The following is a 12,853-nucleotide window of genomic DNA, read 5'->3' as shown; positions in this document are numbered from 1 at the left end:
GTGTTGAATAGGCTTTGGTAGATGCATGACACGCGCAACCATTTCTGGTAAATATCATTTATATCAGTAGAAACAAGAGATATTCCAACCCCTAGATCTTTTTGGGGGAGATACCTTAACGCCTCTCAGTTTTGTTTGCGTGCATCTATGATGGAATCCCTGTTCATGTTTCTCATTCATCAAAGTGGTCACCTTTCTAACCCGAACTTGGGCTATTTTTGTTTTTCTTTTAGCGAGTAGAAACGTTATTTTGTTTCACTACTTTATCTTGTGAGTTCCTTGTGAAGTCAGGTAAAATTAGTCTGATGGTCCAATGTATAAGGTACTACTGCCCTGCCTTGGCAATGATTACTGGATAGGTTCCCTGAAAAAGCATATAAAAGGTTAAGAGAATCTTAACTTTTGGACAAGTACGTCAGTATAGCTTATGAACTTTTTGAATAAGCTCTTATGAACTTTTTTGAGTAAGTTCTGTCCCCTGATAAATTAGGGGTTTGTCACTTGGTGTCTTTTATCAAATTAATTTCAACTTTGCTAGTTTTTCTCAAATGAGTGTAAAAAGCGACGTTAAATAAACGAACCAAAACTATTCTATATATGAGAGGAGCCGTCCAGGGGCGGATCCAGTATTTTTTTAGGGAGGGGGTGGGGGCGCAAAAGAGGTTGAACCGATAAACTTGCGTTAGGAGCAAGTTTAATTAACGCAAACTTGATTTAATTAAGTAAATTACACTACTTCGGACTACGCTAGGAGAGCCAAGCCCCCCCCCCTCCCCCGCCCCTCCCTGGATCCGGTGCTGGGGCCGTCGGTCTCTCTTCACAAAAAAACACTTTTCGCACTAAATTTAGATAATTGCTGTCCTGAAAACATTTAGGAGATTAATTTTACTTTAGAACCATGGGTTACTCAACTAACAAGTCCTAAAAACAGGAAAGCTACTTCATGGGTTGATTTAGCAACTCCTTTCTATGATTTTTCATTTTATCTCTTAATTTTGTTCTGGGAACAACACTTCGGTCTCGTCTTGTTTTTTCTTATGCCGACGATTTTGGTTTAGTCCGAAAAAGATGTAAGGGGCTTACGGTTAAAATGCTATATTTCAATATGTAAGTAAAAACTTTCAAATACAAACCGTTTGGCTTGAAATAATCTTTGTCTTAAGTCGCCTTACGACCTTGAGGTGGTAGCCAATTCCTGGAACCAGGAGGTTTAGAGGTTAGACTCTAATATCTGCAGTTTTTACAGAAATTGTGGACTATAGGCCAAATTTATGAATATAGTTTATATTTCAAAAAGGTACATTAAATTTCAATAGAATATACGAAGACCAATAAAGATCCCCCATGGACTTGATATTACATGAATAAAATTGATATTTCACACCTATTACTAATTGAAATTCGGTTATTTCTATATGTTCTTTATTATATTAATTATTTCGGGACGTTTGTTTTGTTACATACCCCTTCCCAGTTACTACTCTGATCTTAATTGGAGCTTTCTCTCCGCAGGGTGTAATAAAATTGTCAATTTAAACTAGATCCTTTTTCACACGTACCGACCCAACAATTACCGATCTTCTAATTTAATACGATACCTATTATCAAACTCTGGAACTGATTTATTGGACTTTTATTGCCTTATTAATAGTTAGCTAACGAAAATCTTAAGGTGGGCTGAAAAGCATGATTCTTTTCGTCGATTAAGCTAGGAAATTATGTGAGGTCTACAAATTTTCCAGAACTATTCAATGATGTTTAATGCTAGGCAATCGAATCGCCATAATTTAGATTATAGAATATTTTGATTGAACTGAACAGGGCAAATTGTCATCCAGTGTACACAAAAAAGACCATTAGCAAAATAAAAAACATTAGGATAATGCTTCATTTTATTTGATAGTCTTCAAATTTCAGCTTAAGTTGAATTTTCAACTTAAGCTGAATTTTCAACTTTTCAGCCTATTTGAAATTAGTTTTAACTGGTATATTTTTGCGTACGCTTTACGGAATTAAAAAAAAGGTCAGGTTGATGCTGGTCTAGTGGTATATAGGCAAGATCAGGTATGTATGCAGGAATTATTTTGGGGGGGCGGATTATTAAAAAGATTTTTTTGGTTGGGGGTGATATTTCGAATATATTCTAACCGCCTGTGTCTTGGCTCTTCATTTTCATTTTTGACACGTTAGTTCAGGTGTTGGTTCCAAAGAATCATCATTTATAGTAACTGCAACTGCAAATTTTCGTTTTTTGGGCCTTCCAGACATGAAAAATATCGCAAGGTTTTTCCATAAAAGTATTTTACTATATACCATAATGTAAAGTCGTTCAAAAACGGTTCCATAGATTTCTACTTCTTTTTCTTTACCCGGTGAGTTAATCAAAAGACACTTCCCTTGAGACCTTAGAAGATTTGCAGAATCCGCTATTAGTCTGTGTCATTTGTCAAATTGCCATCTGTGTTACAGAGGACACAAGGATTAGTGACGGATTTGACAAGAACATTTGCAAGACGGAATCCAAGCACACCGTATAACATGGGTCTGGAAAAAAGTGAATCTAGAATTAAGCTCAAGGGGTAAAAGGGGAAGATTTTGGAGGCTGGAAGCTACCAATTTGTTAATTTTTTGTGCTTTTAGTTGACAATTTTCGGAGATAGGGTTTGAGACTGTGTTACTCCTTGCTGCAAGTTCTTGCTCAATACCATATACCATAAAAATGATATATATATTTTGTAAGAGTTTCACAGAAAAACTGCTTTGCGGAGAAAAGGCTTCTCCACAAGATATTTGGGTTATAATCGAAAGCATAAGTAACAGACAGTCTTTGGAAAAAGAAGACTCCGCTTTGCATTGCTAGAACAACTACAATTTCCTCATACAATCACTCGGGCGGCTTTTAAATATTAAATAAATTATATGCACCATCAGATTGAGCTTAAACGCCTATATATTTAGCCCATAACCCAACAACAACACTGGCGCTAAAGATATAAATGTATATATACAAAGTTAAAATTTAAGCTACAAAAACACCAAATCATAAGAATATTCAGAATTAAAAATCGTAAATGCTAACAATTTCAATTAATATATAGTTGGAAGACTTATGCAGCATAAATTTATACAAATGACACTATTTCAAATGTCTTCCAAGTGTTGCAGATTGCGCTATAAACAATAATAACAATGCATTTACAGCCCACTATAAAATACAAGTAAAAGTGGAGTAGACAAATATAAAGATCAAATTTAAATGAAAAAGAATACAATAAATTAGGCAAAGAAATATAGGAAAAGATGATGGAATAAGTTAAACTTCGAAACAGTAGACTCGGACAACCCCTCATCTTGCAAGGCCAGCATGGCCGTTATATATCGAGCATTAAAATTCTGTGCAAATTTTCTTTTCTTATGTCGTGGTGGCGAATACAGTAAAAGCTTCAAATATTGAAAACATGTTGCATTATTGCACTCTTGATTGTTGCATCATTATTTAACAATATTGATAACGGTCAAATGACAAAACTATTCCAGTATTAATTTTAATCCCTCAGTTACTTATAATGTCTTTTTACTCTATTTTTTATATTATTAACTTTATTTTCAGATTACGGCTACTATAACAATGGCGCTACATCTGAGCCATTTTTCTCTGTAAATCAACAATTGTCACAGAATTTAACATACGACAGGAATGATGAAATGCTTGAAGAAAAAGATAAGGAGATAACCAGCCTATCTGAATGTCGTTTTGGAAACTTTCGATGGGACGTAAATGATGAGCAGGGTGCTGACTCCACGATGATTTCTGCTTTAACTGGAGTTCGATACTTCGACGGATGAATGATGATAATATGTATTTACTGTATTTTGTGTCTTTCCATCAAAGTTAGTTTAACTCGCAATAGAAAGGAATTGATTATTATATATCCCCTGCTAAGTGAAAACTTGATGTCACAAAGTTTTGTTGTTGGCCCTTTCAGTGAAATATGGTGGAATTTTGACGACGCATTTTTTTTTATCTTTGAATCTTCTACCTCTGTAGCTTGAATTTGAAATGAGTACTTGAAATAGCGCTAAGCCCAGATCGGTGTCTAGAATCCAGCCATTAGATCCGACCACCTCCTAACCCTCCCAAAAATGTTAATACCGATGATGCACTTTACTTGGAAAAATCAGTCATTTAATATTGAATATAGTCAAGTATGAATACAGAAATTTGTTCCCTATTCACGAGTTGAGACTTGATTTTGGAAAAAATGTCCCAATCACTGTAGAAAAAATCATAAAATCTCTTGATTTTGAGGGGAACTCGTAGAAGTGAATCCCCATCCTCTGTATAATTTCCTGTGTTAGTGTCTGTTGAACCCTTCATCGTCTCCCTTCCTCCGAAATTCTGAACGTGTCGGTGCTCAGGATCCAGGGTGTTTAAGAGCCTTTTACACTGTTATGTTGACTTTTTAATAAGATTAGAAATTTTTTTCCCCTCCAAAAGTTAATTGATCAACCACACAGAACCATTTAAGCATTTAAGAAGTATGTGGTCCTTATAGGAACAATCAACTTAGAAAATTAGGTTCAAGGAAATCTATCATCTATGAAGATAAAATCTAATGTTGCTGTCATTATCCGGATTTTACATCTAATTTGGCACAGATATTTTAAGTTTGGCACTAAAATAAAAGCCAAAAACTAATTTAAAATTATTGAAGCTTGAATAAGCTAAAAGAAGGCTATAAAGTTCTTGGAATTTCTTCTACAAAATCGGCTTGATAAAGTAAATGAAGGTTTGCTGTTTTCTTTGCAGCTGCACTTAGTTTATGAACTTAGATTTTGCTGTTAAATAATCTGCGTCTTCTAATTTGTCAATTGAATGCTTTCTAGAAACCGACAGCTGATTAAACCTCTTGTCCCCCACAAGATTTTTCTGGCGCCATCATTTGTTTTTTTCATTTTTTGTACCCTTTTTTAAAAACAAACTTGTCAATTTGGTCGATTATTGGTGCCATTCTCAGATTCCCCCCCCCCCCCCCCCAAAGATTTTGCTCTAGAACCGCCTTTGTCTGTAACTATGTTACTTGTATGTGATTTCTTTATGTATGTATAACCATGCTACGTAGCTTTATCAAATTATTATTATTTTCTAGATTTGCTAGGGATAAATTATTGTAAATATACTAAAATACCCTGTCTAGTATGTTATATTGTTTAATAAATTGTATATTATGATGGTCCAGTGATTAAGTTGTTAAACGATTAATGTTGCTACTACAACAGTTAAGATTAATTTAAACATTAGAATTTATTTCAGTTTTTGTCTTGATTTCTAATATAACCTTTTCCATTTGATTTCCCTTTTATTACTCCCCCCTCCCCCTGATTCTGTGATCTTAATTGCTTGTTCTTGGCTAATGAAACACTTCCAAACAGTTTGAGGGTCTAATTTATAACGAACTACGCCCAGAAACGTAACCTTCGATGCGTATGACATCGAAGTTTCGTAAATCGATACTTTCGTTCAAAGTTTTCAAGATTTATTTGAACAATTTTTTTGTTGTTTTCAAACGTAATGCAGTTAAATGTTGTACTCTGACATGCATATAGGTTTTAACTTAAGGTCCTCGCTAGGTCATAATGGTGCTTTGCTGTTTCTTCTACACTTTAAGTGGAAGAATTTTATTTTAGCATTACTTCCAGAACTGAGTTTTGTTTAAGCATTATTTGGTTTTCCAATTCTTTCATTCCCGTTTTGGCCGTCCAATTGCTGTATTTGTGTTAGACGTTAATAACTCATTTGTGAATGTTTTTGAATGAAAATAAAATTATCTATCACAAAGTACTTTCATAATATAGGTACCCATGAAGAAAGATTTACTGGGTGGACGGAAATTACCTAAATAGCTGTCAACAGGCCAAGTATGCAGAAGTTACAGGAAACTGTGGACACAGTCACTATTGCGTTTTTTCATATTTTGCAGCACATATTAGTTGTAAAAATTTTAAGAATTGGAACCCAATCGCATAATTGAAAATGCCATGTCCGTGATTTTAGTGAGATAGCATTAATTAAGCATTAGTTTTGTGAAAAAATGTCAGGTACTTTATGAAGATTAAATAAAAATGAAGTACAACGTTTTCAAGTTAAAGTATTGAGTGACAATAGAACTTAAGAGAAAAGACTCATCTTCAACTTCCTGCTCTTTACGCTAGAGCTTTATGATGCTTTAATGTAAGAAAAGGAAACGATCAAAATCGAGGTTTTTAAAAGCTAAAAGAAGGCTATAAAGTTCTTGGAATTTCTTCTAAAAAATCGGCTGGATAAAGTTAATGACGCTTTGGTGTTTTCTTTGCGGCTGCAGTTAGTTTATGAAGTGTAAGCCTTACTTTTCTTCTGATAAAGGGTTTCCTTTCATAAGCGTTTTGGTAACGTAGCCGAATCATTCAGTTATGGGTTCTCGTGAAGGAGGTAGAAGAGTCTCTTTTACTATAAACTATGTGTTTATTATACAAAGCAAATACTATACAAGAGCTTGACTGCATTAAAACAAGAGAGGAACTAACTCAAGTCAAAAGAGGAACTAACACTGAACGCTTCAGAAATTCAATATATAATCACTTCCAAGGTCCGTTGAATTGCACATCAACAAATCAAAAACCCCATATCTGTAAACTTTGGAAGTGGGCCTTTCCGGGTCCGGAAACCCATAATTCAAATTCCGATTATTACTTTATCAAAAGTCCATTTCCTAGTCTAATCCCATTTCCTTGATAACTATATTAATTCTGTCAAAAATTCTGTCTTGATAACTATAATATTCTGTCAAAAATCCATTTCCTTGATAACTATATTAATTCTGAATATTTGCTGTAATTCCTAAAAGTTTACAGATTCCCCCCCCCTTTTTGAAACTATTTGTACCAAAAATAATTTTCCAAACACTATGAGTTTCCTTGTTTGAGCCACCCAACACCAACATAAAAACCAACTAAAAGGCGAAAAAAAAAATATGCACAGACAATTCTATAGTATTCAGAATTACTTCACAGGGTCTCGAAGGAGTGACCCAACTCTAGATGGTTTCAAACTTTTTTCTTGTAGTTCTCTCATGGTTCCAAATGTGAATTTTCGATCACTTATCTCTTTCACATTTCTAGAGTTAAAATTTTCATAAGGCTATTTAGATAAAAGTAGAAGTGACCCTAAAGGCACCACTGCTCACCCCTGCTGCCACCTACAACTTTTTTTAACATCATATATTGGCACGAGAACCACGTGGTTTATGGTTTTTGTCAGTGAGAATGAAAAAACAGAAACTTTCTCACTTTAATGGATGTCAACAGCAATTAATGTCTGTTTTATTTTTTTTTTCATTGAGAATGGAAAAAAAGGAACTTTCTCACTTGGAAAACCATAAACCACGTGGTCCTGTCACGAGTAGCACCTGTGCTGTCGACCTCAATTCACCTATCGTGAATCAATAATTCCCCTTAGAAACAACAAATTAATTTTCCCTTTCTCGACAGATCAATCAATCAATGACATCATCTGTCAGACTTTAAAAATTTTCGCCTAGAAACATTTCTCCAGGAATAGATCCAAAATCATTAATGTCTTTGCCTCGGGAACAGTTCTACTGGTCGAACTCCAAAGGATATTAATAACCCACGGCCATGGACACAATTAGGCAAGAAACATCTTAGCGATGACTTGTTTTAGCGCGCGAGAAGGTTTCATATTAATTTGAAATGCATTAGCACAGAGATGCCAATAACAAAGGAACACGCTGAATTTGCGTTTAGGGATTATTTGGGCGAAACCGTTTTAGACAGGTTATGGAACTATTTCGGCGAAACAGATAGAGACATTTTAAAAGAAGATTTTTGAAGAGATTTTGGAGGAGGTTTTGAGTGTGGTCGTTATAATACACAAGTTTCATTTGAACAGTGTTGTGAGGTCCTCTAACCCAACCCCAAAGGGTCCCAATCCTCCTACCCCAACCCCGAAGGAAGCCCCCTGTCCTCAAAGGTCCCCCCAGCTCCCAGCGCCCCCCGCCCCCCCCCCCCCCAAACGCCCTCCTCAGACCCTCAAAGACCCTCCTCTGGTCCTCAAAGGGCACCCGGATCCCCAAAGGGCACCCCGGACCCCCAAGGCCCTGCCCCCCGGCCGCCCCGGGCCCCCCCCCCCCCCCCGAGCCCCCCGCCCCCCCCCCGGCCCCCCCCCACCTCCCAAGACCCACCCCCGGCCCCCCCCCGGCCCCGCGAGCTCCCAACGGACCAACGGGGTCCCAAAGGCCCTCCCCTGGTCCTCAAAGGTCCCCCAAGCTCCCAAAGAGCCAACCGGCCCCCCAAGGGTCCTCCCAAACACCCTCCCTGGGCCCCCCAAAGAGTCCCCTCTCCATTTTTTTTTATACTTTTTTATGGCTTTATTATATCTTTTCTGAACAAGTTCCATTCATAATGTCATTCCTAAACCCATTTTCCAACCTCAAAGAGTCCCCTCCCCAATTCGTAAATACTTTCTTAAATTTTTTAACATGGTATTTTTTTAACTTTTTAAGTATCTTAAAATTACATGAAATATGATTACGGCTCTACCAATCGTACTCTGTGTTTGTTCATGGACACGACGCGGCTTTTCCACTGGTACTATATGGTAGATTATCGACACTACCTAGTTTATTGCATGCATTAAATCAGTATTTTTTACGCAGTGGAAGGATCAACACACAATTCATATCTGTAAAAAGTGAAGATGAATTATTCGACGAAAGTATGTGCACATGAAAAAATCATTGTCGTGTTGAACGCTGACAAGGAGAAATACCTGAACTATGAAACGAGTGCAAGTGGAGATCTTATTGGCAATGTATGCATACGTTGTCATCACAGTGAGGAGTTAAATTCCTTTGGTGTACCCAAGAATTTCATTCGTGTAAACGGTGGATATGCAAGAGTATCATTACCAGAGAAATTAGTGCTCAAAGAGAATGCCAACTTAAAAATAATTGTCGATGATAGGGGACAGCTCCTTGCTACGGCTTTCTGGTAACACATTACCTGTTGATAAATCCTATCATCCTCTTTCCGGTATTAGCATTTCAAAGAGAACAAGAAAAAGACAAGCATACTCCTGCACCAACATCATAAATCATATCTTGTCAATGTGTCAAAACTGCCATCTATGTAAAAATAATGTGACAATAGACAGTGAAATCGCAGGCAGAATAAAAAGGACATTAGCAGACAATATCATCAATGAATATAAAGATGAATTGACGGAAAGTGAAGCGCAAGTGAACTAATAATGTGTAATAATGTATTTAACGTATTTTTATATTAATATTCTACATGTCATTATTTCATTAAAAATATTTTATGCATTATTTTGTTAAGTGTTCATTATTTTAGGGTATGCTAGAACGTCAATCGTTCAAAATATCTATTAAAAAGGTCAGAGATGAAAGAAAAAGAATTTTTAGAGATAAAGATACTACTAGCAGGCTCAATGTTTCATAGAAGATAGAAAAGTTCAAGATCTCTTCTGAATTTTACCAAAGAACACATTTCACTTATAATTTCACCAGAGAAAATAAAAAGCTTTCACTTCAGTTGTTTATTTCACCGAGACATAAAAAATTTAAAGTTCACTTCTAAATTTTTCTGTAGAAGATAGGAAAAGTTATACTATGATTTTGATTATTTTCTATGAAGGTAAAAAGTTATAGTTCATTTTTAAATTTTCTCAACGAAGTGAAGAAAAGTTCAAGTTCTCTTCTAAATTTTACCAAAGAAAACACTTTAATTCTAATTTCTCAGAGAAAACAAAAATCTTCCGCTTCAGTTGTTTATTTCACAAAGACATAAAGAAATTTAAAGTTCAATTCTAAATTTTTCGGTGGTAGATAGGAAAAGCAATACCGTACTTATGAAATATTTTCACGGAAGATAAAAAGCTCTAGTTCAATTTAAAATTTTCTCAACGAAGTCAAGGAAAGTTCAAGTTCTCTTCTGAATTTTACCAAAGAACACGCTACAATTCTCATTTCTCCAGAGACAACAAAAATCTTCCACTTCAGTTCTTTATTTCACAAAGACATAAAGAAATTTAAAGCTCAATTCTAATTTTTCGGTGGAAGATAGAAAAAGTAATACCATACTTGTGAATATTTTCATGGAAGATAAAAAGTACTAGTTCAATTTAAAATTTTCTCAACGAAGTGAAGAAAAAGTTCAAGTTCTCTTCTGAATTTTACCAAAGAACACACTACAATTCTAATTTCTCCAGAGAAATCTAAAATCTTCTACTTCAGTTGTTTATTTCACAAAGACATAAAAAAATTTAAAGTTCAATTCTAAATTTTTCGGTTGTAGATAGGAAAAGCAAGACAGTACGTGTTAAATATTTGCACGGAAGATAAAAAGTACTATTTCAATTTAAAATTTTCTCAACGAAGTCAAGGAAAGTTCAAGTTCTCTTCTGAATTTTACCAAAGAACACGCTACAATTCTAATTTCTCAAGAGAAAGCTAAAATCTTCAACTTCAGTTGTTTATTTCAAAAAGACATAAAGAAATTTAAAGTTCACTTCTAATTTTTCAGTGGAAGATAGAAAAGGCAATACCATACTTGTGAATATTTTCATGGAAGATAAAAAGTTCTAGTTCAATTTAAAATTTTCTCAAAGAAGTTAAGTAGATTTCAATTTCTCTTATTAATTTTACAACACAAAACGCTAAACGTATTCTTAAACAGAGAAAAAAAAACTAATACAATTCAGTTGATTAATTCACAAATACAGAAGTAACTTTAAAGCTCAATTATAATTTTTATGTGGCCTTTATAAAATGCACTCAAATACTTGTGACTATTTTAATGGAAGATAAAAAGTTATAGTTCAATTTAAAATTTTCTCAACAAAGTTAAGGAGATTTCAAGTTCTCTTCTGAATTTTACCAAAGAACACTATACAATTCTAATTTCTCCAGAGAAAGCTAAAATCCCCAACTTCAGTTCTTTATTTCACAAAGAGATAAAGAAATTTAAAGTTCATTTCTAATTTTTCGGTTGGAAGATAGAAAAAGCAATACCATACTTGTGAATATTTTCATGGAAGATAAAAAGTTCTAGTTCATTTTAAAATTTTCTCAACGAAGTTAAGGAGATTTCAAGTTCTATTATTAATTTTACCAAAGAACACGCTACAATTCTAATTTCTCCAGAGAAAACAAAACTCTTCCACTTCAGTTCCTTATTTCACGAAGACATAACGAAATTTTAAGTTCATATCTAATTTTTCGATTGGAAGATAGAAAAAGTAATACCATACTGGTGAATATTTTCATGGAAGATAAAAAGTTCTAGTTCATTTTAAAATTTTCTCAACAAAGTGAAGAAAAATTCAAGATCTCTTCTGAATTTTACCAAAGAACACGCTACAATTCTAATTTCTCCAGAGAAAACAAAAATATTCCACTTCAGTTCTTTATTTCACAAAGACATAAAGAAATTTAAAGTTCATTTCTAATTTTTCGGTTGGAAGATAGAAAAAGTAATACCATACTTGTGAATATTTTCATGGAAGATAAAAAGTTCTAGTTCATTTTAAAATTTTCTCAAAAAAGTGAAGAAAAATTCAAGTTCTCTTCTGAATTTTACCAAAGAACACTCTACAATTCTAATTTCTCCAGAGAAAACAAAAATTTTCAACTTCATTTCTTTATTTCACAAAGACATAAAGAAATTTAAAGTTCATTTCTAATTTTTCGGTTGGAAGATAGAAAAAGCAATACCATACTTGTGAATATTTTCATGGAAGATAAAAAGTTCTAATTCAATTTAAAATTTTCTCAACAAAGTGAAGAAAAATTCAAGTTCTCTTCTGAATTTTACCAAAGAACTCTCTAAAAGTATCAGGTCAAAAGAGAAATAAATACGCCAAGAAGTCATTTCTTTATATCTAATAGACATAAAGAATTTTAATCTTCAGTTATAATTTTTCTGTTGGAAGTTAGAAAAAGTACACAAAAACTTGTGAATATTTTCTTGGAAGATAAAAAGTTCTAGTTCATTTTAAAATTTTCTCAATGAAGTGAAGAAAAGTTCAAGTTCTCTTCTGAATTTTACCAAAGAACACGCTACAATTCTAATTTCTCCAGAGAAAACAAAAATCTTCCACTTCAGTTCTTTATTTAACAAAGAGATACCGAAATTTAAAGTTCATTTATAATATTTCAGTTGGAAGATAGAAAAAGCAATACAATACTTGTGAATATTTTCATGGAAGATAAAAAGTTCTAATTCAATTTAAAATTTTCTCAACAAAGTGAAGAAAAATTCAAGTTCTCTTCTGAATTTTACCAAAGAACACACTTCAATTCTAATTTCTCCAGAGAAAACAAAAATCTTCCACTTCAGTTATTTATTTCACAAAGAGATAAAGAAATTTAAAGTTCATTTCTAATTTTTCGGTTGGAAGATAGAAAAAGTAATACCATACTTGTGAATATTTTCATGGAAGATAAAAAGTTCTAGTTCATTTTAAAATTTTCTCAACAAAGTTAATTAGAGTTCAAGTTCTATTCTGAATTTTACAAAAGAACACGCTACACTTCTCATTTCTCCATAGACAACAATAATCACCAACTTCAGTTCTTTATTACACACAGATATAACGAAATTTAAAGTTCAATTCTAATTTTTCGGTTGGAAGATAGAAAAAGTAATACCTTACTTGTGAATATTTTCATGGAAGATAAAAAGTTCTAGTTCAATTTAAAATTTTCTCAACAAAGTGAAGAAAAACTCAAGTTCTCTTCTGAATTTTACCAAAGAACAATCTACAATTCTAATT

General features: G+C 33.8%; 1 protein-coding gene across 1 annotated transcript in view; it reads left to right on the top strand.

Annotated features, from left to right (window-relative positions):
* Nucleotides 1–5,833, top strand: part of LOC148944386 (uncharacterized) — an 82,018-nt gene extending 76,185 nt beyond the window's left edge. The window contains exon 5 of the mRNA XM_089100843.1: nt 3,611–5,833. Coding sequence (XP_088956969.1) covers nt 3,611–3,846 — 236 coding nt within the window. The 3' untranslated portion in view covers nt 3,847–5,833. The remainder of the gene's footprint in view (nt 1–3,610) is intronic.
* Nucleotides 5,834–12,853: the final 7,020 nt, after the last annotated feature.

Source organism: Artemia sp. Qi Xiang Cuo, chromosome 14 (assembly GCF_049724085.1).
Source record: "Artemia sp. Qi Xiang Cuo chromosome 14, ASM4972408v1, whole genome shotgun sequence".
Lineage (NCBI taxonomy): Eukaryota > Metazoa > Arthropoda > Branchiopoda > Anostraca > Artemiidae > Artemia > Artemia sp. Qi Xiang Cuo.
This window is presented reverse-complemented; position numbering and strand designations above follow the sequence as displayed.